This window comes from Balaenoptera acutorostrata, chromosome 7 (genome assembly GCF_949987535.1).
Source record: "Balaenoptera acutorostrata chromosome 7, mBalAcu1.1, whole genome shotgun sequence".
In the NCBI taxonomy this organism is placed as follows: domain Eukaryota; kingdom Metazoa; phylum Chordata; class Mammalia; order Artiodactyla; family Balaenopteridae; genus Balaenoptera; species Balaenoptera acutorostrata.
Window position 1 is genome coordinate 13,978,460 of NC_080070.1, and position 27,931 is coordinate 14,006,390.

Here is a 27,931-nt window from a genome sequence, read left to right on the forward strand (position 1 = left end):
CTCACAGTAATTTCCACTGTTTCTCACTCCTATTTCTCCCTTCCTTAAATTTTTTCCCTTTCATATTCCCCTTTCCTTTCACATACATGTGTTTTTAATAATAAATTGGGTTTCTTTAATTCCATTCTGTAATTGGGCCTCTCAAAGGTAATTTACCTCTCTTCTCTTGTTTTCATGCATATTTGGCATAAAGAATTCCTTGGAATATTGTTTATGAGCAGGACAAAAGTATTTAAAATATTTTGAATGATTTTCTTAAAAATAAAAATGATTCAAGTTTGGATGCTTCAAATGTCTAGAATGCTCTGTGCCTTGTGCAGGCCCTAGCACATAGAAAGCGACCTTTGACATTTGTTGAATGAATCTGGAAAACGAAAAATAGACTAAACATTTTATTCCTGAACGATGAAGCAAAAAAAAAAAAAAAAGCTTTTAGACTTCCATTTAGACCCACTTTAACAGGCCAAATCTTTTAATGAAAAGGATCCAAGCATCATTCTCGTAACTTGGCTTTTCCTAAATATATTTCTTTTTTTTTTTTTTTAATAAATTTATTTATTTATTTTTGGCTGTGTTGGGTCTTCGTTATTGTTGGAGGGCTTTCTCTAGTTGCAGCGAGCGGGGGCCACTCTTCATCGCGGTGCGCGGGCCTCTCACTATTGCAGCCTCTCGTTGCGGAGCACAGGCTTCAGACGCGCAGGCTCAGTAGTTGTGGCTCACGGGCCCAGTTGCTCCGCGGCATGTGGGATCTTCCCAGACCAGGGCTCGAACCCGTGTCCCTTGCATTGGCAGGCAGATTCTCAACCACTGTGCCACCAGGGAAGCCCCCTAAATATATTTCTATGAAATTCTGCTTGACTGTTGCAACCTCGGGGTTTCAAGTCTTATTTTTATGACACGGAGACGTTCGTTATAATGGAAATAACACAAGTAGTATGGACTTCCCGTCTTTCTCCCTCTAGGATTTCAACTTCTTCTCGAACACCATCCTCCTCGTCTAGTAAATCCTACATTACAGAACAGGCTTAGGACGGAGGAGAAGAGAATTAATCGGAGCCATGGAAACGGCCGAGCGGAGGAAACGTGTGAGCTGCGGGGTGGGCAGCCGGGGAAGGTACCCTCCCCTGACGACGGCGCCAGGACGCTCCGAGGATCACGTCACGCACCTCAGGTGACGTCACGACCGTGACACGCGGGTGACGCCGTTGCCGCGGCGACTTCCAGTCGTCTCCGCCCCCTGCCCCCGCCCCCCTCCTAGCGTCCTTCCCCCAATCCCCTCAGGCTCAGCCGTGCCGGGGGCAGCAGGCCGGTTCCCGAGGTGGCCCAGGCGCCCTCCCGTCGCCGGCGCCGCCCGGGCCGTCCCTCCCCGCCGCCCCCCGCCCTCCGCCTCCGCCTCCCCCCGCCCTCCGCCTCCCTTCCCCCTCCCCGCCCAGCAGCGGTCGCTGAGGCCAGGCTCTCGGTTATAAGATGGCGGCGCTGAGCGGCGGCGGCGGCGCGGAGCAGGGCCAGGCTCTGTTCAACGGGGACATGGAGCCCGAGGCCGGCGCCGCGGCCTCTTCGGCTGCGGACCCGGCCATTCCCGAGGAGGTGAGTGCCGGCGCGCCCTGCACCCCTCCCGTCTCGGGGCTCGGCTGGCTGGTGTTTATTTTGGGGAGAGAGGTGGCGGTGGGGGCTCTGGTGCCCTCAGCCACCTTCCCTTCTGGGCGCTGCGGGCTGGGAGACGGGCATTCCCCTCCTGTGCCTCTCCGTCATGCAGCTCCTCGCTACGTAAACACACACAATGGCCCAGGGGGGTTTCCCTGGCCCGCACTTGAGGCTTGAGGGATTCGGGCAGCGGTGGTGGAGCAGGAGGCTATCAATAGGGGGCGAGACTCAGGGTTGGTCCGAGAAGGTCACGGCTGGCTGAAGGTAGCCAGCCTCGCGTCTGCTGGATGTTTTCTTTATTTTGGGTGGGGGGCGGGGGAGGCTGGCGGCTGCATCTGGGTGGAAGATGTCGGTCAGTAGCCGGGGCCGGGACCCCAGCCCGAGTTAGCGTTGTATGTAATTATCACACGGTCACGGTGATGATGGGGCGATCATTCCCTCTCTACTCTCCCTGACTCTGCCTCTTTTCAGGCCCTTACACTTCTCTACTTGTTAGGGGAGATTGCTCTTCACCTGTTTTAACCAGCGGATGGTCTTTACATTTTCAACCCTAAATGCCACTGTTTCCGTTCTTTCTCCCATCCCGGTCTCAGGCCCCCGATTCCTAATGTTTGTCAGTATTCTGTCGCCGACCAGTAACCCCCATCCCAGTTCCATCTGCCGCCCCGCTCCTTTGCCAGTGGTCGGACCTGCCTGCCTTCTAACCTCAGCTTCTACTTAAGACCATTTTTGCAACTCTATTATCTTAGTCCTGTTGAGGCCTTCTAGTTCATTTCACCGCTCGCTAACGTTGTTATCGTCACAAATCCTTCTGAACGCTTTGGAGCTACTTACTTTCTGAATCGTGAAGCTGTCAAGATTCCGTCAGGTTTCACTTGCACTTCCATTGTGCATCCACACCTCTTTGTTTATTCCTACCCTTTTTTTTTTTTCTTAATAGGTGTGATTGATTTCTTTCCGTTGTCTTCCTTTTTGTCCCAATTTTTTTCTTTTACTTTTTCGTCTTTAGTCCTTGCTTCTCTCATACATTATTTAGCCTCTTATCACCTTGTCAAATGACTTTATTTACATTTTGGTTTTTGTTACGTAAAATTTATTACATTTAGTGTTTGGTATTGTATTACATAAAGTAATACACTTTATTGTACTTTACAAATAATGAGATAATATATGGTATAATAACTGTGCTTTACAATTATTGATTAGATAATGTGACTTGCTCCGTTGACTTTGCTCAAAGTTCTTTCCTTCCTACTACAGTGCTTACATTTTGTTTCCCAATTCTCATAACGTCTCGTTCTTCTGTCAATGCAATTCTTTTTCCTGCTTCATCATCTTTACTTTGGAAATTCATTAGATATGGTTGCTCTCTTCAGTATCAGTTTGTTCACAATAATATTTGTTTTTCATTCTCTTATACCACTTCCATCTATGCCCAAGATGTGTTCTGTACCATCATTTGATCTCATCTAAATTTCTCATGTATACATACATATATATATCTTTTATGAATATATATATCTTTTATGAATATATATATCTTTTACACCACTTTCCGCTTACTTTTCTGTTTGCATTTCTGCTCAGATCAGTTTCCTCTAATATCTGTTCATTTCCCCCAACTTCTTGGATTTTAAGGAGAGCACTCTTTCCTTCTTCCATTTCCTAGTTTATTCTGTTTTCCTTGTCCCCAGTTGCCATTCATTCTGCCTTGTTTCCTGGCTTTTGGTACTTACTTGCTGAAGCTTCCTCTTGTCTTCCCCACACCTCCACATTCCTTCTTATTTATAAACAGCTTTGTTCCGTTGACATGGAAATTTATTTTTAGGATACATTGTTTTTAATGGATAAATACTAGGGGTCACATCTGCTGTCTATTTTTTCCATGAATCGGATATGCCTTTGTCTTACTCTGCACAGGTGCCTCTAGGCTTGCTTTACTCTGTAGTGCATGTGTGGTTTTATTGAATTGTATCTAGAAGAATGGGTAAATTAATGGGCATGGGTTATGAAATCGTAATTCTCTGATTATAATTGTTTTCGTTGAGAACTTTGTTTCAGAGTTATTAGAACAGTTTGTAATGATATAGAGAAGCCTTTTGTTAAGTACAATGTCTGCTGCCTTATTTGAAAGGGCCAGATTATTTGAGCTCTACTCTCTGAAGATTCTGATTCAGTAGGTGAGAGCTAGGGCCGTGAGTTTCTGTATTTGGCACACTTCCTGGGCAGTTATCATGTATCAATACTTGAGAACCTCTAGGCTAGATGAATTTAAACCTCAAGTTTAAATTGGCAATAACTGGAAAGCTTATTAGTATCTCTTGAAACCAGGATACTCAACTAATTTTAATTACTTAGAAGTGTTTCCCACTGCCTCCTCCACCCAGGTTTTAATGGTTAATGATGAATAGTAGTTTTTCCTCCATATTTTCTTACAGGAACTTATAATAAATGTATTTGACTGGGGGAGGGGGGAGTAAAGGGTTAAAAATGAATCTCTTTCTAATATAGATATCAGTGTTACGGATGGTAGAATAAGTTACTCCAAGAAATAATTTTAAGTTTGAAGTTGGTATCTGTTTATCCACTGGAAACTGAAATGTACTGTGGTCTTTTAATTGAACTGTCTTCTATGCACTTAAAGAGATATAATTGTCAAGTGTATGGAAAGAAATGAAAAAAATGTGTCTAAAGAATTACCTTACTTAAAAATACAGGTTTTAAAAAGTTTCTCAGAGTAAAAGCACATTTATTATTGAAAAATTAGAAAAATGTAAGTACAAAAAGTTTTAGAAAATTATCTGTAATCTTGCCACTAAGATATAATTACTATAAACATTTTAGTTTATATCCATATACTCCTTTTTTATGCTTGTGTAATGTATGTGGTTTTGTAATATTTTTAAACTTAGCGAGGTAGTAGAACATTTTACTTAACAGATACACTGTGATTTTAACAATTTTTTTATATTAGGTTGTTTCTAATTTTTTTTATTCTTGTTATCAAACATCTTGAACACAGAATGTAGATTTAGTTTTTAAAATTACGTTGGGAAGTGAACAAATTTCAAGTCCTGTATTTGTAAGTATTACTTTGTAGATGCTCAAAATAGAATATTCTGGTAAATGACAGGAGCTTATTAAATATTTATCAAATAAATGTGCTTATACTTTTGGCATTAAACGTTTACTTCTGACCATTTATATTTCCCTGATGTTACTTTCTTTCTGTGACAATATGGTATAATAAGGGACAATGTGACCATATGGTATAAAAATACATTTATTTAAAAAAATGTGTTATGCCAGGGTGTGATGTTTATTAACTGTTCTTCTTGTATTTTTGTAGAAGGGTGCCTCTTACAATTGCATTACAATTAAAATTGTATTGTTTTCAAGATCTCTTATCACCAATCTTAGTTAAGCTGTATAATTATAATAATGCATCGACTAAGTAGTATTCTGGGATGGAATATCCTTTATAATGAGGTCCACTGTATTAAAACACATCTTTATGAATCATGCCAAACCAGGTTGGATTACATCATGCTTTTAAAAAGTGGTAGGCCCACTAAACTTTGTGTTTCTGCAGTTCTGGCTATCGCTGTTAATACTTGTTAAGATACATTCGAAGGTGGACAAAACATGCCTGTTAGGTAAAACCATAAAATAACTGTCTTTGGTGTTTCTAGCGTTCCCTTTCTGTAGTCTTTCTCTCTTATCATTTAATAAACTCCCTCTTTTAGGCATCTGCTCACCTCTTCCTTTATTTAGAAATTTTTCTGATATCAGTCACTTATATATGCTGACTATTAAAGGAATTGATTGTCAGTAAATGGATTAAGAAAGGAACGTTGGAACTGAGTACTTGAATCCTTGAATGTAGTAGAACCCGAAAGCAAACTTGATTTAATTGTATTTAGATAATAGGCCAGAAAAATTATATTAAGATAACAGGCTAGAGAAGTCTGATTTATCTTGATTCCCTGTCTCTGGCTTTCCTGTTTAGGAAGCTGATCGGGTCTTAACAACTGGAAACCTATGTTCTATGAATGGTAGGGAAGAAAGGGAGGGAGCAGGCTACATTGCTTTGTTAGCATTTTCTAAGACTTGATGCTTACCTCGTGAAAGAATGAGACAGCTCTTAAGTGTTCTTCGTGTTTCTCCAACCATAAAGCTGTTTTTCTCCTTTAGAAATGCAAAAGTGCATTTTTTTCATTTGACATCTTGATATTAATTTAGCTGAGTACTTAGTGAACATTTTGTGTCACAATCCTCTTTTATGAAATTCAGTATGTTCCTATGCTTCCTATATTTCTGCCTCAAATTATCTTTGAAATAAGCCTTTATAGTCAGTGGCTCTTACTGGATTTTGTCTTCCTCAAAAGTTGAATTGTTTTAAGTCCTTTACTCATTCTCTTTGTCCAGTTCATCTACATTGGTTATTCTGTAAAGTCAGGATCAGCAATAGTTATACAACTTCTGAATTCAAAATGGATGAGCCTGTTGAGGAGCTTTTCTGTTTCGTAAGCAGCGCTTTTGTAGCCATAATGTTGTGGATACTTAATATAAGAACCAAAATCTAGCCTCATTGCTTCCATTCCTTCCTTAAATATTTGGTGGAGAGACATTGACATGTTCTGGGAGGTAGTTTTTATTTTTCAGCTTTGTTTTGTCTACCAACCCAATTTGCTGTTATGCATAATTAGCAGGGTAGTCAGAAGAAACTCTTTAATACAGCCTCCACCCTAACAGTAAGCAGTTATTTTTTTTTTCCCCTCTACCCTCTGAGATTATTTTGGTTTCCATGTTTTCTCTTGGTCTTAAAAAACTATTATTCTTGTTCCTTCCCATATCAGGACTATGCTTATAGATGGAAAGTGACGCTCAATAACATTACATTTCTTTCTGGGTCCTGGGAATGCCCTTGATAAAGAATATAAAAATTGCTCTGAACTCAATTAACTTTATATCTTCTGGAAGCTCTGTAACATCAGATGAAACATCATTTTCATTCTTGTAATGTAGCTGCAGTTATTGACAGCACTTTGGGAACAAATGTACCATAGGGCGGTGGTTTTCCAATTACTATAGAGCTCTAGCACCGTTTTTAAAAAACACATTAGCACTGTAAGAAACACAGATTTTGAGTTGCTCTAATACCTATATACATGAAGCAGTTTTTGTCTGTTTTGTACATTTTTTTAATCCTCATCTGGCACATACATACTCAGTGAAAGAGTTAATGTGTACAAAACAGAGAATATAGCCAATATTTTATAGTAACTTTATTTATTTATTTTAATTTTTTTATTTTTGGCTGTGTTGGGTCTTCATTGCTGCACGCGGGCTTTCTCTAGGTGCGGCGAGCAGGGGTTACTCTTCGTTGCGCACGGGCTTCTCATTGCGGTGGCTTCTCTTGTTGCGGAGCATGGGCTCTAGGCGCACGGGCTTCAGTAGTTGTGGCTCTTGGGCTCTAGAGCACAGGCTCAGTAGTTGTGGCGCACGGGCTTAGTTGCTCCGCGGCATGTGGGATCTTCCCGGACCAGGGCTCGAACCCGTGTGCCCTGCATAGGCAGGCGGATTCTTAACCACTGCGCCACCAGGGAAGCCCTCTAGTAACTTTAAATGGAGTATAATCTGTAAAATTTTTGCATCACTATGTTGTACACCTGAAACTAATATAATATTGTAAATCAACTATACCTTAGTTAAAAAAAATTTTTTTTTAATAATTAGTGAATGAAACCCTATTAGATATGGTGCACTCTGATTTTTCTATACCATTCAGTTCTCTTTTTTTTAAAGCTACTCATAAAATCAATTTATTAAATTGACAACCACCTAGTTGCAACAGACAGTTGGAAAAACAGTTTTGAGGCTATCAAGGACTTTCTTCAGAGGTTACCTGAAGTCTCTATTTAGTCCCACTACACCTTAATTATTGAAGTTCTTCATTTATCTGCATTACATGTTGGTTTCCTTGAAGAAAAAAAAAAAAGGCTTAATGGCTGTAAAAATTTTAGAGCTACTGTGTATGGAAGGGAGATTTGTGCTGACATGAATCTTCCTAAGTGTAATAATCTGTGTAGAAAATTTCAACAACTTGTGTTTAAGGCAGTGGTCAGCAGACTTGTGTAAAGGGTCAAGTGGTAAATATTTTAGTTATTGTGGGTCTAACTGCTCTGTCTCTGTCACAAGGACTGAACAGACTCAAAAATGGTATTGCAGCGTAAAAGCAGCTAATAGACAATATGTAAATGAATGCTGTGTTCCAATAAAACTTATTTATGGACACTGAAATTTGAATGTGTCATGAAATATTCTTTTTTTTTTTTTTCATTTAAAGATGTAAAAACCATTCTTAGTTTGTGAGCTGTACAAAAAACAGGTGGTGGGCCATATTTAGTTCATGGGCCAAAGTTTTCAGACTCCTGGTCTAGGGGAGACTAAGTATATCATATTTGAGGTTCTGAAATTAAGGTGTGGGTTAGAGTTCTATAGAAAGTTCATAACTGCTTTTTAAAAATCGGGTTTATTGGGATATAATTTACACATACTAACTATAATGTACCATTTTAAACACACAGTTTGATGAGTTTTGACAAATGTATATAGTCATGTAACTACTGCCACAATCAAGAGATAGAACTTTTGATGGAAAAGTTCCCCAGTTCCTCTTTGCATTCATTTTCCTCCCCACCCCACCTCCAGCCCCTGGCAAACACTGGTCTGATCTCTAGCTTTGCCTTTTCCAGAAAGTCATACACATGAAATCATACAGTATGTGGTCTTATGTATTTGGCTTCTTTCATTTAGTTTGATATTTTTGAGATTCACCCATGTTGTTGCATGTATCAGTAATTAGTTTCTGTTTATTGCTTAGTATTATCGTGTGGATGTAGCATGACTTATTTCTACATTTACCAGTTGATGAGTAGTAGGGTTCTTTCTAGTTTTCAGCAGTTATTAAGGTTGCTATAAATGTTTGGGTTCGGGTTTTGTGTGGACACTCGTTTTTATTTCTCTTGAGTAAGGACCTAGAGTTTGGACTCATGGGTCGTATGGTGAGTATATATTGATATTTAACTTTATAAGAAAGTGCCAAACTTTTCTAAAGCAATAGAAACCATTTTGTATTGCCACCCACAATGAATGAGAGTTCCAAACTCTATCCTTGTCATGTCAGTCTTGTTAGTTTTAACCATTCTAGTATGTATGCAGTATTGTGGTTTTAATTTGCATTTTCCTAATGACTAATGATGTTGGACATCTGTATATATGCTTATTTACTACCCATATATTTTCTTTGGTGCAGTATCAGTATCTATTCACATCTTTTTATTCTGTATTTACCTTCTTATTATGGAGTTGTAAGAGTACTACATATATATTCTAGATACAAGTTCTTTGTATCAGATATGTGTTTTGCACATGCCTCCCAGTCTATGGCTTGTCTCTTCATTTTCCTAAGTGTCCTTTGAAGAGTAGAAGTTTTATTTTTGATGAAATCCAGTTTATCAATTTTTTCTTTTAGGTTTCATGCTTTTTTTGTCCTACCCAGTATATCTTTGCCTAACTTAAGGTCATAAAATTTTCTCCCATGTTTTCTTCTAGAAGTTTTACAGTTTTAGCTTTTACATTTAGGTCTATCATCCATTTGGAGTTATTTTTTATATGTATTGTGAGGTAAGGGTTAAGGTTTGTTCATTCTTTTTCGTATGGATGTCCAGTTGTTTCACCTTTTTTGAAGAGACTAACCTTTTTCTGTTGAATTACCTTGGCACTTTTATTGAAATCAGTTGATTATGTTTGTGAGTTTTATACTCTGTTTTATTGACGTATATGTCTCTTCTTTGGCTGGTACCACACTGTCTTGATTGCTTTATAGTTCAGTCTTTTTTTTTTTTTTTAATATTTGTTTATTTATTTCTTTGGTTGTGCTGCGTCTTAGTTGCACCAGGCGGGCTCCTTAGTTGCAGCTCACTGGCTCCTTAGTTGCGACATGTGGGGTCCTTAGTTTTGGCATGTGAACTCTTAGTTGCAGCATGCGTGTGGGATTTAGTTCCCTGACCAGGGATCGAAGCCGGGACCCCTACATTGGGAGCTCAGAGTCTTATCCACTGTGCCACCAGGGAAGTCCCTATAGTTCAGTCTTAAAATTAGGTAGATCCAGTTCATAGGATTTTTAGAACTTTAAAATTTGATTTTTAAAATTTTTTGTGCTATTGTCTTTTGAAAGGACAGGGTTCATAATTTGCTTCCAGTTCTTAAAGGTGTCTTCTACTCAAAAAAAGCTTAAGACTCACTGTGGTATATAGTTAACACACCCCTATCTTGAATCATTTGGTGGAGAGGTTGTGAAAAGTGGCAGGTAAAGAAACATGTTTCATCCACAATTAATTTTTTTATAAGAAATGAAGGCGATATCCTAATAGGTGGCACCAAAAAGTCAATAATGTCTTTTTTTTTTCATCATATTTCAAAAATGTTAACTGTAATCAAGATACGTTTAGGTGAAAGTGAATATGCTAAGATATTTATTCACCAAAAAAGTCATGGAAAATGTCAATCAGGTGGTGGGGGATACTAGTTTATAATACTAGCTGTGTCATTTTCCATCTTCAGCATGAGTTTTTCCATTTGAAACCTATGTCATGTTCTGTGATGTTCCAGAATTAGCACCTTTATTACGCTTAGAGGCATCATTAAATTGTTGTTACTAAGGATAAGCATATGATGGTTGTTGGTCATATTTCTGCCTTTTTCATTTGGACCCTTAGGACCCTTTACCTTGTTTTAAATTACAATGGTAGTAGCTTTTCACTGCTTAGCCTGGAGGGCTTCCCTACAATATAAAATGATATTTCTACTTATGATTTTTGCTTAAGAATTATGAACATGTTTCCTGATTTTTTTTTTTTTTTAAGTTTCGTTATGAAGGAAGGAAGACTTAAGTCTTAAAAATGAGCGTAAGGGCTTCCCTGGTGGTGCAGCGGTTGCAAATCTGCCTGCTAATGCAGGGGACACGGGTTCGAGCCCTGGTCTGGGAAGATCCCACATGCCACGGAGCAACTAGGCCCGTGAGCCACAACTACTGAGCCTGCGTGTCTGGAGCCTGTGCTCTACAACAAGAGAGGCCACGATAGTGAGAGGCCTGCGCACCGTGATGAAGAGTGGCCCCCGCTTGCCGCAACTAGAGAAAGCCCTAGCACAGAAATGAAGACCCAACATAACAATCAATCAATAAATAAATCTTTAAAAAAAAAAAAGAGCGTAAGTCTTGAATATCTGACAAGTACAGAGTCATGTGACAATTGGGAAGGTATATACTGTTCAGGCTTTCGTTCATGTTGTAAGTAGTAGTATTCTAATTGTATTTGGCTACCTTGCAAATTTGGAAATGGCACTTACAGGGAGAGAGAACCATAACATTTTGGAGACTATTTTCAACTGTTGTTCCAAAATTAGTGTGTTTAAAAAAAAGTATGCATCTCCTTATTGTAAAAGATGCCTTGTGTTTAAATTAAGAAATACTCTACTCTTGTTTTACGTTTTTTCTTTCACTAAATATATAACCTTTAAGTTAATAACACCAGAAAAATTTGACTTTTTATTTCCAGAACAGCTTAAATTAAATAAAATTTTAGGATGCTTTGAATTAGTCACTTACCTTTAAACAGGTAAGTATTTTGAAACAGTTTAAAATACTGCTTGGGGTTGTTCCTCCATTGACCTAGGATTTTTAAACTGTATTTGCTACATTACAGAACTTATTTTGCAAAGTAAATTTCTTTTTTTTTTAATTAATTTATTTTTGGCAGCATCGGGTCTTTGTTGCGGTGCGCGGGCTTCTCATTGCGGTGGCTTCTTATTGCGGAGCACGGGCTCTAGGCGCGCGGGCTTTAGAGCGCAGGCTCATAGTTGTGGCTCACGGGCTTAGTTGCTCCGCGGAATGTAGGATCTTCCCAGACCAGGACTCGAACCTGTGTCCCCTGCATTGGCAGGCAGATTTTTAACCACTGTGCCACCAGGGAAGCCCGCAAAGTAAATTTCTGTTTGAGTTTATGGATGTGCTCTATTAAAGGGGATTACTAGGTCCAGCAGTAACATTGTAAATAGTTATTAGAACCTCTGTTTTTTGTTTGTTTGTTTTGTTTTGTCACCTTGGATCTAATCCCATTTCATCTGTTGTAAAGTTTATACTCTCTACTTAGAAATCTGTCTGTAGCATGGAGGGAAAAAACCCCAACAGTTACTAATTTAAGAGTTTTATTTTTAAAGTGTTCTTATTAGCATAATTTCTGGTAATGTTGTATGAAGGTAATTTAATTCCCATTTATTATTTTTTAAAAATCCTATCTTTTCTATGAATCCCAAACAATTATTGCCTTTCTAGCTTTTTTTTTTACTATAAAAAGTTAAAGAACTATTGTGAATTATTCCTAAATAACTCAGAATTCATTTCTTACACATTATATTACTATATTTCCATGGGAATGGTTTCAGAGAACTTCAGATAGGAAAGACATTATGATTCAGTATAGTCCTTACATTCCTGTTTTACAACCGCTGAAAGTGTTCATTTCATCTTAGTTTTTACATGCTTTCTTCTAAGATTTGAAATATTCTACCCATATGTTTTTCCTGCACATGTCTTCTCATGTTAACGATAAATTACACAATCTTAAGTCTCATTATACATAAGAATTTAGTTCAGTGTAACTTCTGATAACTCTATTGCAGATGATTTTTCTACTACTGAGTTTGGCACTTAATTTAAGTTTCTATATGAATTTATGAATCAAACTTTTGGTTATTGGTTATCATGGATGGCTATTTGAGAGAAAAGTTTAGTCATAAAGTCATAACTATTCTATGTCATAGCCATTCATATGCTGCTTGCTTTTCACTGGCAACTCTTGATCCTTCTCCTCCTGCTGCTAGGTTAAGTAAGATAAAGACTAAGAATTTAATACTCTAGTTAAGGTATTGGTGGTATTGATGATTTACACAAGAAGATGCTGAGAGAGTTATTCTGATTGAGTGATACTAAGAGAGAAGAGGAGGGGAAGTGAAGATAGTGAATACTTTTCCTATAAAGGGAAAAGAGAAATGGGGCCATAGGTAGTGAAGGAGATGGGGTCAAGGAATTTTTTTTTGATGAAAAAAATAAGGGCATGTATTGTAAGAATGAACCATTACGGAGTAAAAATGTGATTTCAGGAGAGAGAGAGAAGAATTGCTGGAGCAATGTCTGAAGAGGCAAAAGGGAGAGGGATTTGGTGTACAAGTGGAAGGGTTGGCTCTCAGTAGGAGCATAGACACTTTATCTTTGATAATAAGTGGTAAGGGAGAATATGTGGAATAGTGATGCTGATAGGTAGATAGATGTGATGCTGCGGATCTGTACATGTTCTCTTCCAGTCGCTTCATTTTTTTTTTCGGTGAAGTAAGACTCAAGGTTATCAGTGAAGAGTAAGTCTTGGGGATATGGTGTTGTAAGGAGAAAGATGAAGGTGTTAAAAGTTGTTAGGGAGCATGTGAGAGTGAATGGACTAGGAACAAATAGTGAAACTGATAGGCAATATTAGGTTATGTTACTTAATATTTTACTTGCTGATGTGCAGACAGCACTGTGGGCCTCCTAACTTGTCCTCAGGTCAAAGTTCATTGTAACTTTCCAAAGCAATTTAATAATTGATACAAGTCATTCTCATTTTGACTCACAAACATAGAAGCATTGGGAAATAGAACATGAATTATTACTTGTTCATGAAGTATCTGCCATTATCCTGCTATGAATGTAAGCTAAATTTGGAGAGATCTGGTTGCTAATTTTCTTTTTAAAAATAATTCTTTCTTTATTGAAATTTTTTTGAATATTTATTGTTTTGTCTATGCAGAATAGCATCCCCACCATTGTAGTCTAATTTTTATACTGTATAGTGAAGCAATTGCTATCCTGTTATTTTCTTTTAAAAACTCTCCAAATTTGACCTGTCTTTGCTCATGCTTTTCCTGCTGCCTGAAATATAGATTCCTTCCCCGTACCCATCCCCCAAACCTTTCAGACTTAGTTCACTTATTGTAGGAAGCCTTCCTTAACCTCTTTCCAAGGCCTAGTTAGGTGCTTCTACTTTGTGCTTTTATAGCATCCTGAGGTATACCTATATCATTTTACTTTCTACATTGTGTTATAGGTTTTTTTTGGTATCTGTCTACTCCCTCTAGACCAGCACTGTTCAGTCAAAATATCTGTCATGATGGAAATGTTCCCTGCTGTCCAGTATGTCCACATGTGGCTATGTGTACTCAAAATGTGTATAGTAGGACTGAGGAACTGGCTTTTAAATTTTACTTGATTTAAATTAATTTAAATTTAGTCACACTTAGCTAGTGGCTACCTTGATCAGTACAGTTCTAGACCTTTTAAAAGTCAAGGCTTACTTATTTACAAAACACAAATAGAGTCACAGACATAGAAAACAAACTTGTAGTCACCAAAGGGGAAAAGAGAGGGGGAGGGAGGGAGAAATTAGGAGTTTGGGATTAACAGATACACACTACTGTATATAAAATAGGTAAACAACAAGAACCTACTGTATAGCACAGGGAACTATATTCAATATCTTGTAATAACCTATAATGGAAAAGAATCTGGAAAATAATATATATATATATTATGTATATGTATACACATACACACATAACTGAATCACTTTGCTGTATACTCGAAACTAATACATTGTAAATCAGCTGTATTTCAGTAAAATAGATAAGTAGTCAAGGCTCGTGTGGGATTCATGTTTATTTTCTCATTGCTTACCAAGAGTACTTAATCCTACTTAAATGATTGCATTCTTTTTCAGTGCTCTTAGTCCAGATAGTTCTCACTCACCTGAAATGTGGCAGTTTTCTTCTCTAGACTTTTGTTCTTAACCACAGCTTTCCAGTTTGTTTTCAGAATTATTTTGAAGCCCTGAGTTCTTCAGTCCTGTAAAACTAGGGTTTTTTTGGTTTTGTTTTCCTCTTTAGAAATGAACACCTGGGTGCTGTAAGGTTACCTCGGAGACTTTCTCAGGGGTGGGGAGTGTGGCAAGGAAGAGCTCAGTGAAAGGTTTGGGGGGTTAAGGAGGCAGTTTCTCCTGCAGCCAAAGTAGTTACACTTCGTAAGTTAATGTATTGGAATTGTGCTTAAGATTTCTTTTGGAGGGAAAAAAAGACTTCTAAAAGGTAAGAACACTCTTAACTGAGTATGAGGACATGCACATGGCACTATGTAATTAAGTGTCAGAGCTGGTGATGGAGAACAATAAATGCAGGAGGAGTTCAGACATGGAAGGTTATTATAGGCTAATAAGGTCTTGATGGAAGTTAGTGTTTAACCTAGGCAGGTAGAAGGAAGGAAAACGGATGTAATAGGCAGTGGGAATAGAATTTGAAAAAAATTAGAGATGGAAATACATGAGGTAGTTTTGTTGAAGGAACACAACAATCTGAGTATAGTTGGATGAATTGTATAAAATAAAATTTGGCTAAATTTGATGGCACTGGATTGTGGAAAATAGTGATAGACTGAAAAAAATTTTAACTTTATATTGTATGCCGTGGGATGAAAGTGGAGATTTAAAATAAAACATGATAAAAGCAGTGTTTGAGGATGATTGAGTTGGTAAGTGTTTGTAGGGTAGATTCAAGATGGGAAGAGGTCAAACAAAAAATGTTTAGAGAAAGACTTGGTAGTCAGATGTTATACTAGGCCGCTGTTGGGGGTTGGGTTCTTTGAAAGCAGATACTGAGACATTTTTTGCAGTGCAAGATGTTTATTAGGAATCAATACCTGCGAGAGGAAGAGGCACGGTGCAGGACTGAGCAGACAACAAAGTTGTATTGTGATGCAGGCTTCACAAAACCTTTGCCTATCAGCCTGGAGCTCTGGAGTGAGAGATTGCCTATCAGAGAGTCCCACATTGAGCCAGAATGGCTGGGCCTTTATACCTCTCCTTGTTTGGTCACTAGATGTGGGCTGCAGTTGAGGTAGACCTTGAAGGAGGTGACATTTGGAGGCTGTCTGCTGACTGTACTCACAGCTGGGCAGCAATTCCTTCCATGAAGGGAGAGCTTGGTGGTGCATCTCTGTGTTTTCTATAGCCAGAGGGTTTGCATGTGGTCAGTTCTTCCCCAGAGGAAAGCTTTTAAATACTTGGAGGTGTTTTGGTTTTTACAAAGATGGGGGAAAAGGGTACTTACTAGCATTTGATGAGCAAAGACCAGGGAAGTCAGCCATCCCACAGTATTCCAGACAGTCTGCACATTTAAAAATTGTTCAAATAAGCACATGACTTAGAATGAGTTGCTGGACTTTGATGTAGAGGAAAAAAGTGATCGTAATGATCTGAGCTTAGAAACTAACTTTGTTTTATGTATGAGGCATTATTTTCATAGAGTACACCAGAAGCTTCAGGAATTCAGTTGTCACGTAAATTGGAGGAATATTAAAGTTTTCAATCAGAACTTTATCAAGAGTTCTTTACCACTTCAGAAAATCACATAATTGATGGCAGTGCCACTCGTACAGTAATTGATGACTTAAACACTCTTCCCCTCAGTCTACAGTTGTAACCACCACAGTCACAGTGATTCTGTGTATAGATGCAAGCACCTGATGCCCTCATTATGTTGTTTATTATAGTAATTGCCTTCACATTTTGAAGTAAATATTATTTATTATAAATTAATTTCTTTCATAGGATTGAAAGTACAATTAGGGAATTATATTGATTTTTAAAGTTGTGCTTATGTACATTATCACTGAATTTCAAGAAGTATTACAAAATGGTTGTCATAAAAGGGGGAAATTGACTTGTTTTCAGTAATGGTGGATTGGGTTATTTGGACAAACTCTTTTGATAAAAACAACTAAAAATCTTGGAAACATTATTTTTAAAAATCTTAAAGAATGAAGAGCTGAAAAGATAGTGGAGAGTTGCCAGGCCAAATTATAGAAAAGAAGCAGAAACCCGAAGAAATAAGTAGATGATGAAGTAGCTTTTGCCCTAGGGGCAGTTGCCAGTCTGTTTGAATTTGGGCTTTAGTTTTGGTGGACTTCGTGGGGGTGAAGAGGACAGAATTCAAGGCCTAGAGTTCATCCAGAATGAGAGTCAAAAAGAGAACAACTCCATTTGAAGATGGTACCCAAGAACTTCATCATTAGGTTAAGGGTGAAAGAGAACTGTCTACCAATTCCAATATCTAGGGGATTTGTAGGGTTGATTGGAGCAGGGCAAGAAAAGGGAAATTAATTAAAATAAACTCTTCAAGTTGTGACCATAGTTTTAGTCCTCACACTGATTGGCAGTTAGATTTGTCCTGCCTGGGTGATCCAGGGACCCTTTTATTATGGTTACTGTTTCCGACTGGTAGTACTCCCAAGGTCTGGCAGAAGGAAAGGCAAATCATCTGTAGAGAAAGTCCCCTTCATTCTGAGGGAATTGCCACCAGTAATTTTTCAGGGACAAAGAACAGTACATTGTCACAAGTAACCAAGCATAGTTTAAAAAAAAAAAACAAAACAAAATTATATGAAATATGATGTAGAATTCAATTAATATAGTTAAGATTTGTGTAGTTTTAAAATTGAAATATAATTGATATATAACTGTGGTTTTTTCTTTATGTACATATACCTCAAGGTAAGTTTTTTATTTTTTAAATTTTTCATAAATTTATTTATTTATTTATGGCTGCATTGGGTCTTCGTTGCTGTGCACGGGCTTTCTCTAGTTGCGGTGAGTGGGGGCTACTCTTCGTTGCGGTGCACAGGCTTCTCATTGCAGTGGCTTCTCTTGTTGCGGAGCATGGGCTCTAGGCACCCGGGCTTCAGTAGTTGTGGCACGTGGGCTCAGTAGTTGTGGCTCGCAGGCTCCAGAGCAGAGGCTCAGTAGTTGTGGCGCACGGGCTTACTTGCTCTGTGGCATGTGGGATCTTCCTGGACCAGGGATCGAACCCGTGTCCCCTGCATTGGCAGGCAGATTCTTAACCACTGAGCCACCAGGGAAGTCCCTCGAGGTAAGTTTTTTAAAAAGAAAAATATAGTAACATGCATGGAAATGGCACTGTGAATAAGAACTACAGAGCATAAATGGATCCACAAAATTCTCAGATATCACAAATTTCGGAGTTAAAACAGTTGCTTTTTGTTACGTTTAAAGAATTAAAGACATATTTGAAGACAAGCAGGGAACGAGAGATAAAAACCAAATAGAAATTTCAGAAACGAAACTATGCCAAATATACCTAAGGGGAAAATTTAACAAATTATGCTTAGCTGAAGAAAGAATTAGTTACCTGGAAGGTAAGGCAGAAGAAACTTTCCAGAATGCACCACTGAGAGTCAAAGATATGGAAAATATTGGAGAGGTTAAGTGGCGTGCAAGACAGAGTGAGATCTAACATAATTAAATCAGAGCTCCAGAAAGTGAAGAAAGAGATTGATACCAAGGTAATATTTGTAAAGGAATTTCTGGCTGAAAAATTTCTAGTTTTGATGAGAAACCAGTTGATAGATTTAAGAAGCTCAGTGAATTTCTAACAGTATAAATAAAAAGCAGTCTGCACCCAGACAGATCACATAGTGAAACAGCATAAACCCAAATACAAAGAGAAAAACCTTAGAAGCAGCCAGAGGAAGAATTTCTTTCAAAGGAGCAGCCGTGGACTGACAGCTGACTTTCTCAACAGAAAATCATATATATTCTCAAAATAACTGCCTGTTTATACTTATAAATTCTATACTTAAAAAAAATACTCAAGGATGAGGGTAAAATAAACATCTAGTTGAACAAAATCCATCAGCCCTTTGTAAAGAAAATTGAAGACAATTTAGTTTTCTACTTTAGGCAGAAAGATTCCAAATAAAGGTCTGAGGTATAAGATGGAATGAAGAGTAAAGAGAGGGACAAATATGTGGATGTGTTGAATTAAACATTGTATAAAATATTAGTAAGGCCTTAATTAAAATATATGACGAAAGAAGGCTGTGTTCTGAGATCTTCTGTTTTCTGGGAGAAAGAGCGTATTAATTGACTTGACTGATAATTGCATGTTTTAATTTCTAGGCTAAAAACTAATAACTCTTAGGAGAGGAGAAACATGGAATAAAAAAAAAATTATCCCAAAGAAAGCAAGAAAGGTAACAAAAAGCAGGTAGGACAAGTAGCACAAAGTAAGATGGGTAGATTTAAATCTGAACATAGCACCAATTACATTAAGTACTAAATGAATTAAATGCTTCACTTAAAAGCCAAAGATTTTTAGACCAAATTTAAAAAAAAATTAGTTATGTGGGTTTTATCTGGGACCTAAGTAAAAGTTGTAGTAAGATAAATCATGCATATTTTAACAGTGAATATGGTATGGTTATATTAATATCAGACAAAGTAGACATTAAGGCAGAAAGCATTATTGGCAATCAGGAGAGTCCCTTCAAAATGTAAAGTGAGCGATTCACTAGGAAGATTTAATAATCTTAATATAGGATAGCCAGAAATATAGCTTCAGAATACATATAGCAAAAATTAACAAAACTACAAGAAGTAGACAGATTTGTAGTCTTAATGGGATGTTTTTAAACATTTCTCTTATTACTTGATAAAAGAAGCAGACAGGTTGGGTAGGATTTAAAATATTTGAACAACACAATGAATGAACTTAACCCAGCTGATGTATGGAACCTGTTGCACCCAGTGGTAGAAGACTACACATCATTTTCAGGCACATATGGATATTTGGGGGGGAAATTGTATACTAGGTCTAAAACAACTTCCAACAAATTTCAAAAGATAGAAATAAAAGAGCATCTTTTCTTTCCATAATACATTTTTATTAAAAATTGTCAGTAGGGTAATTTTAAAAGCGTCATGTGTTTATAAATTGTGTAACTACTTTGAATTAATCCATGCATCAAGGAAGAAATCACAATGGAAATTAGGAAGTACCTTGAACTGGATGAATACAAAATTTTGATGTCAAGTTGTGGAATTTGATCAATCTCAGATCATTTAAAACGGGATAATCAGACGTTATGTCCCTCACATGTAAAGGATCTTGACCAAAAAAAAAAAGTAGGAAATACCCAGCACCAGGCTATGAAAGATTCTTGATTGGAAAAAAAAAGATTGCGTCTCGTAAAATCTTTAGATCAAACCTCTAGATCTAACTGGCTTATGGGAAATACAGGAACAAGGTAAGTGACCCATGAGAAAGCAATCAACCAAATCCAGAAAGTGGGACTTTCTACAGTATACATGACGTTTTTTCCTAACAAATCAATGTCATAGTAAAGGAAAGAAGGACAGGGAAAAGGAAAAGGAAAGGCTAGATAGGTGTACTATTAGAATAAAAGTTTTGATAACTATAACAGTCACTCCCCCCAATGGAAACAAAATTAAAAAGTTATAGAATGCAGCTAAATAGTGCATGGAGAGAAATTCAGAGTCTTAAATGTGTACAACTACGAAATAAGAAATCTCATTAATTGTCAACTTCAATATCCATTTATCACAGGAATTTAATTTTGACAAACACCTGGAAAATAAAGGAGGAAACAAATAATGCAGAGGAGAGTCATACAGTAGAGAACATTATCAAAGCCAGAATTGATTTTTTAAAAAGAGGAATGGATAAATCTCGAATGAATAGTGATCAAGAAAAAAAGTCATAGAATAACCAAGAGCAAGGAGCAAAAAAGAAGGGGGCTTAGGGGGAACATCATTACATACCCTAAAGACATTTTAAAAGATCATAAGACAGAATAATGAACGGCTTTAAGCCAACTAATTAGAAAACTTAACAGAAATGGACAAATTCTTGGAAAAATAACACCAAAGCTGACTCTTAGAATATTCAGAAAACTCAAAAGTAGTATCACAGCTTAAAACCAGTAGTCAAGGGAGTCCAGTGGTTGGAACTTCGTCTTCCAGTGCAGGGGGTGCAGGTTCAGTCCGTGGTCGGGGAGCTAAGATCCCACATACCTCGCGGCCAAAAAACCAAAAAACATAAAACAGAAGCTATATTGTAACAAATTCAATAAAGACTTTAAAAATGGTTCACATCAAAAGAAAAAAATCTTTAAAAAAAAAAAAAAAAAACAGTAGTCAAAGCTTTCCCCCAAAGAAAACTAGTAATTCTGCCATTCATTCAAGGAAGAAAATTTCTGTCTTGCATATGTTCTTCCAGAGACCAGCGAGAGAGAAAATGTTCTCAACTTCTTCAAAGTTAGCACAACTTTGATTCCAAAGCAAGACAAGAAGAAATGATAAAAGAAAATTACCAGGCTACTTCCATTCATGAACACGGATGTAAAATTTCTAAACAAGATATTAGGATATCTGTCTATCTAAATAAAACAAGAGTGCATTATGACCAAGTTGGATTTATCTTAGGAATGTAAGATTTAATACCAGAAAAATAAATTTATGTTTGTGTTGCCATTTTAACAGGTTAGAAGAGAAGAAACATATGATCTGCTGAGTAGTTGCAAACAGTGCTTGGTAAAATTGAGCATTCATTAGTCATAAAACCTGAGACAAATCTAATGTGATGGGGGTCTGGGCAAGATGGCGGAAGAGTAAGACGCGGAGATCACCTTCCTCCCCACAGGTACATCAGAAATGCATCTACATGTGGAACTGCTCCTATAGAACACCCACTGAACGCTGGCAGAAGATGTCAGACCTCCCAAAAGGCAAGAAACTCCCCACGTACCTGGGTAGGGCAAAAGAAAAAAGAAATAACAGAGACAAAAGAATAGGGACGGGACCTGCACCAGTGGGAGGGAGCTGTGAAGGAGGGAAGGTTTCCACACGCTAGGAAGCCCCTTCGCAGGCGGAGACTGCAGGTGGCGGAGAGGGGAAGCTTTGGAGCCGCGGAGGAGAGCGCAGCCACAGGGGTGCAGAGGGCAAAGTGGAGAGATTCCCTCACAGAGGATCTGTGCCAAGCAGCACTCACCAGCCCGAGAGGCTTGTCTGCTCACCCGCTGGGGCAGGCGGGGGCTGGGAGCTGAGGCTCAGGCTTTGGTCGGATAGCAAGGAGGGGACTGGGGTTGGCGGCGTGAACACAGCCTGAAAGGGTTAGCGCACCACAACTAGCCGGGAGGGAGTCTGGGAAAAGGTCTGGAGCTGCTGAACAGGCAAGAGACTTTTTCTTGCCTCTTTGTTTCCTGGTGCGCGAGGAGAGGGGATTCAGAGCGCCGCTTAAACGAGCTCCAGAGACGGGCGCGAGCCGCGGCGATCAGCACGGACCCCAGAGACGGGCATGAGACACTAAGGCTGCTGCTGCCACCACCAAGAAGCCTGTGTGCGAGCACAGGTCACTATCCACACAGCACCTCCCGGGAGCCTGTGCAGCCCGCCACTGCCAGCGTCCCGTGATCCAGGGACAACTTCCCCGGGAGAAGGCACGGCGCGCCTCAGGCTGCTGCAAAGTCACGCCGGCCTCGGCCGCCACAGGCTCGCCCTGCATCCGTACCCCTCCCTGCCCCCGGCCTGAGTGAGCCAGAGCCCCCGAAGCAGCTGCTCCTTTAACCCTGTCCTGTGTGAGTGAAGAACAGATGCCCTCAGGCGACCTACACACAGAGGCGGGTCCAAATCCAAAGATGAACCCCGGGAGCTGTACGAACAAAGAAGAGAAAGGGAAATTTCTCCCAGCAGCCTCAGAAGCAGCGGATTAAAGCTCCACAAACAACTTGATGTACCTGCATCTGTTGAATACCTGAATAGACAACGAATCATCCCAAATTGAGGAGGTGGACTTTGGGAGCAGGATATATTATTTTTTCCCCTTTTCCTCTTTTTGTGAGTGTGTATGTGTATGCTTCTGTCTGAGATTTTGTCTGTATAGCTTTGCTTTCACCATTTGTCCTAGGGTTCTGTCCGTCCGTTTTTTTTTTTTTAACTTAAAAAATTTCTTTTTTCTTAATAAATTTTTCCTTAATAATTTTTTTCTTATTTTTTATTTTAAAAAGTTAAAAATTTTTTTTCTTAATTTTTTCTTATTTTTTATTTTTAAAAAATTGAAAAAATTTTTTTAAAAATATTTTTTTCTTATTTTTTATTTTTAAAAAATTTAAAAATTTATTTTAAAAAATTAAAATTTTTTTCTTAATAAATTTTTTCTTAATAATTTTTTAATTTTTTATTTTATTTTATCTTACTTTGTTTTATTTTATTCTCTTTCTTTCTTTCTATTTTTTCTCCCTTTTATTCTGAGCCGTGTGGATGAAAGGCTCTTGGTGCTCCAGCCAGGCATCAGGGCTGTGCCTCTGAGGTGGGAGAGCCAACTTCAGGACACTGGTCCACAAGAGACCTCCCAGCGCCACGTAATACCAAATGGCAAAAATCTCTCAGAGATCTCCATCTCAACACCAAGACCCAGCTTCACTCAACGACCAGCAAGCTACAGTGCTGGACACCCTATGCCAAACAACTAGCAAGACAGGAACATAGCCCCATCCATTAGCAGAGAGGCTGCCTAAAATCATAATAAGGCCACAGACACCCCAAAACACACCACCAGACGTGGACGTGCCCACCAGAAAGACAAGATCCAGCCTTATCCACTAGAACACAGGCACTAGTCCCCTCCACCAGGAAGGCTACACAACCCACTGAACCAACCTTAGCCACTGGGGACAGATACCAAAAACAACAGGAACTACGAACCTGCAGCCTGTGAAAAGGAGACCCCAAACACAGTAAGATAAGCAAAATGAGAAGACAGAAAAACACACAACAGATGAAAGAGCAAGGTAAAAACCCACCAGACCTAACAAATGAAGAGGAAATAGGCAGTCTACCTGAAAAAGAATTCAGAATAATGATAGTAAAGATGATCCAAAATCTCGGAAATAGAATAGACAAAATGCAAGAAACATTTAACAAGGACGTAGAAGAACTACAGAGGAACCAAGTAACGATGAAAAACACAATAAATGAAATTAAAAATACTCTAGAAGGGATCAATAGCAGAATAACTGAGGCAGAAGAACGGGTAAGTGACCTGGAAGATAAAATAGTGGAAATAACTACTGCAGAGCAGAATAAAGAAAAAAGGATGAAAAGAACTGAGGACAGTCTCAGAGACCTCTGGGACAACATTAAACGCACCAACATTCGAATTATAGGGGTCTCAGAGAAGAAGAGAAAAAGAAAGGGACTGAGAAAATATTTGAAGAGATTATAGTTGAAAACTTCCCTAATATGGGAAAGGAAATAGTTAAGTCCTGGAAGCACAGAGAGTCCCATACAGGATAAATCCAAGGAGAAACATGCCAAGACACATATTAATCAAACTATCAAAAATTAAATATAAAGAAAACATATTAAAAGCAGCAAGGGAAAAAACAACAAATAACACACAAGGGAATCCCCATAAGGTTAACAGCTGATCTTTCAGCAGAAACTCTGCAAGCCAGAAGGGAGTGGCAGGATATACTTAAAGTGATGAAGGAGAAAAACCTACAACCAAGACTACTCTACCCATCAAGGATCTCATTCAGATTTGATGGAGAAATTAAAACCTTTACAGACAAGCAAAAGCTGAGAGAGTTCAGCACCACCAAACCAGCACTACAACAAATGCTAAAGGAACTTCTCTAAGTGGGAAACACAAGAGAAGAAAAGGACCTACAAAAACAAACCCAAAACAATTAAGAAAATGGTCATAGGAACATACATATTGCTAATTACTTTAAATGTAAATGGATTAAATGCTCCCATCAAAAGACACAGACTGGCTGAATGGATACAAAAACAAGACCAATATATATGCTGTCTACGAGAGACCCACTTCAGACCTAGGGACACATACAGACTGAAAGTGAGGGGATGGAAAAAGATATTCCATGCAAATGGAAATCAAAAGAAAGCTGGAGTAGCAATTCTCATATCAGACAAAATAGACTTTAAAATAAAGACTATTACAAGAGACAAAGAAGGACACTATATAATGATCAAGGGATCAATCCAAGAAGAAGGTGTAACAATTGTAAATATTTATGCACCCAACATGGGAGCACCTCAATACATAAGGCAAATACTAACTGCCATAAAAGGGGAAATCGACAGTAACACAATCATAGTAGGGGACTTTAACACCCCACTTTCACCAATGGACAGATCATCCAAAATGAAAATAAATAAGGAAACACAAGCTTTAAATGATACATTAAACAAGATGGACTTAATATTTATAGGACATTCCACCCAAAAACAACAGAATACACATTTTTCTCAAGTGCTCATGGAACATTCTCCAGGATAGATCGTATCTTGGGTCACAAATCAAGCCTTGGTAAATTTAAGAAAATTTAAATCGTATCAAGTATCTTTTCTGACCACAACGCTATGAGACTAGATATCAATTACAGGAAAAGATCTGTAAAAAATACAAACACATGGAGGCTACACAATACACTACTTAATAACGAAGTGATCACTGAAGAAATCAAAGGGGAAATCAAAAAATACCTAGAAACAAATGACAATGGAGACACGACGACCCGAAACCTATGGGACGCAGTAAAAGCAGTTCTAAGAGGGAAGTTTATAGCAGTACAAGCCTACATCAAGAAACAGGAAACATCTCAAATAAACAACCTAACCTTGCACCTAAAGCAATTAGAGAAGGAAGAACAAAAAAACCCCAAAACTAGTAGAAGGAAAGAAATCATAAAGATCAGATCAGAAATAAATGAAAAAGAAATGAAGGAGACAATAGCAAAGATCAATAAAACTAAAAGCTGGTTCTTTGAGAAGATAAACAAAATTGATAAATCATTAGCCAGACTCATCAAGAGAAAAAGGGAGAAGACTCAAATCAATAGAATTAGAAATGAAAAAGGAGAAGTAACCACTGACACTGCAGAAATACAAACGATCATGAGACATTACTACAAGCAACTCTATGCCAATAAAATGGACAACCTGGAAGAAATGGACAGATTCTTAGAAATGCACAACCTGCCAAGACTGAACCAGGAAGAAATAGAAAATGTGAACAGACCAATCACAAGCACTGAAATTGAAACTGTGATTAAAAATCTTCCAACAAACAAAAGCCCAGGACCAGATGGCTTCACAGGCGAATTCTATCAAACATTTAGAGAAGAGCTAACACCTATCCTTCTCAAACTCTTCCAAAATATTGCAGAGGGAGGAACACTCCCTAACTCATTCTACGAGGCCACCATCATCCTGATACCAAAACCAGACAAAGATGTCACAAAGAAAGAAAACTACAGGCCAATATCACTGATGAACATAGATGCAAAAATCCTCAACAAAATACTAGCAAACAGAACCCAACAGCACATTAAAAGGGTCATACACCATGATCAAGTGGTGTTTATTCCAGGAATGCAAGGATTCTTCAATATACGCAAATCAATCAACGTGATACACCATATTAACAAATTGAAGGAGAAAAACCATATGATCATCTCAATAGATGCAGAGAAAGCTTTTGACAAAATTCAACACCCATTTATGATAAAAGCCCTGCAGAAAGTAGGCATAGAGGGAACTTTCCTCAACATAATAAAGGCCATATATGACAAACCCACAGCCAACATTGTCCTCAATGGTGAAAAACTGAAACCATTTCCACTAAGATCAGGAACAAGACAAGGTTGCCCACTCTCACCACTATTATTCAACATAGTTTTGGAAGTATTAGCCACAGCAATCAGAGAAGAAAAAGAAATAAAAGGAATCCAAATCAGAAAATAAGTAAAGCTGTCACTGTTTGCAGATGACATGATACTATACATAGAGAATCCTAAATATGCTACCAGAAAACTACTAGAGCTAATCAATGAATTTGGTAAAGTGGCAGGATACAAAATTAATGCACAGAAATCTCTTGCATTCCTATACACTAATGATGAAAAATCTGAAAGTGAAATTAAGAAAACACTCCCGTTTACCATTGCAACAAAAAGAATAAAATATCTAGGAATCAACCTACCTAAGGAGACAAAAGACCTATATGCAGACAATTATAAGACACTGATGAAAGAAATTAAAGATGATACAAATAGATGGAGAGATATACCATGTTCTTGGATTGGAAGAATCAACGTTGTGAAAATGACTCTACTACCCAAAGCAATCTACAGATTCAATGCAATCCCTATCAAACTACCACTGGCATTTTTCACAGAACTAGAACAAAAAATTTCACAATTTGTATGGAAACACAAAAGACCCCGAATAGCCAAAGCAATCTTGAGAATGAAAAATGGAGCTGGAGTAATCAGGCTCCCTGACTTCAGACTATATTACAAAGCTACAGTAATCAAGACAGTTTGGTACTGGCACAAAAACAGAAACATAGATCAGTGGAATAGGATAGAAAACCCAGAGATAAACCCACGCACATATGGTCACCTTTGATAAAGGACGCAAGCATATACAGTGGAGAAAAGACAGCTTCTTCAGTAAGTGGTGCTGGGAAAACTGGACGGCTACGTGTAGAACTATGAAATCAGAACACTCCCTAACGCCATACACAAAAATAAACTCAAAATGGATTAAAGACCTAAATGTAAGGCCAGACAGTATAAAACTCTTAGAGGAAAACATAGGCAGAACACTCTATGACATAAATCACAGCAAGATCCTTTTTGACCCAGCTCCTAGAGAAATGGAAATAAAAACAAAAATAAACAAATGGGACCTAATGAAACTTAAAAGCTTTTGCACAGCAAAGGAAACCATAAACAAGACGAAAAGACAACCCTCAGAATGGGAGAAAATATTTGCAAATGAAGCAGCTGACAAAGGATTAATCTCCAAGATTTACAAGCAGCTCATGCAGGTCAATAACAAAAAAATAAACAACCCAATGCAAAAATGGGCAGAAGACCTAAATAGACATTTCTCGAAAGAAGATATACAGATTGCCAACAAACACATGAAAGAATGCTTAACATCATTAATCAGTAGAGAAATGCAAATCAAAACTACAATGAGATATCATCTCACACCGGTCAGAATGGCCATCAAAAAATCTAGAAACAATAAATGCTGGAGAGGGTGTGGAGAAAAGGGAACACTCTTGCACTGTTGGTGGGAATGTAAATTGATACAGCCACTATGGAGAACAGTATGGAGGTTCCTTAAAAAACTAAAAATAGAACTACCATACGACCCAGCAATCCCACTACTGGGCATATACCCTGAGAAAACCAGAATTCAAAGAGTCATGTACCAAAATGTTCATTGCA

The 27,931-nt window shown here is 38.2% G+C and overlaps 1 protein-coding gene across 4 annotated transcripts in view; it reads left to right on the forward strand.

Moving 5' to 3' along the window:
- The first annotated feature begins 1,276 nt into the window (after positions 1–1,276).
- Positions 1,277–27,931, forward strand: part of BRAF (B-Raf proto-oncogene, serine/threonine kinase) — a 152,888-nt gene continuing 126,233 nt past the window's right edge. For all 4 annotated transcript variants that reach the window (XM_057550501.1, XM_057550502.1, XM_057550503.1 and 1 more), the window contains exon 1: positions 1,277–1,587. In XM_057550501.1, the coding sequence (XP_057406484.1) occupies positions 1,468–1,587 (120 nt within the window). In that variant the 5' untranslated portion in view covers positions 1,277–1,467. The remainder of the gene's footprint in view (positions 1,588–27,931) is intronic.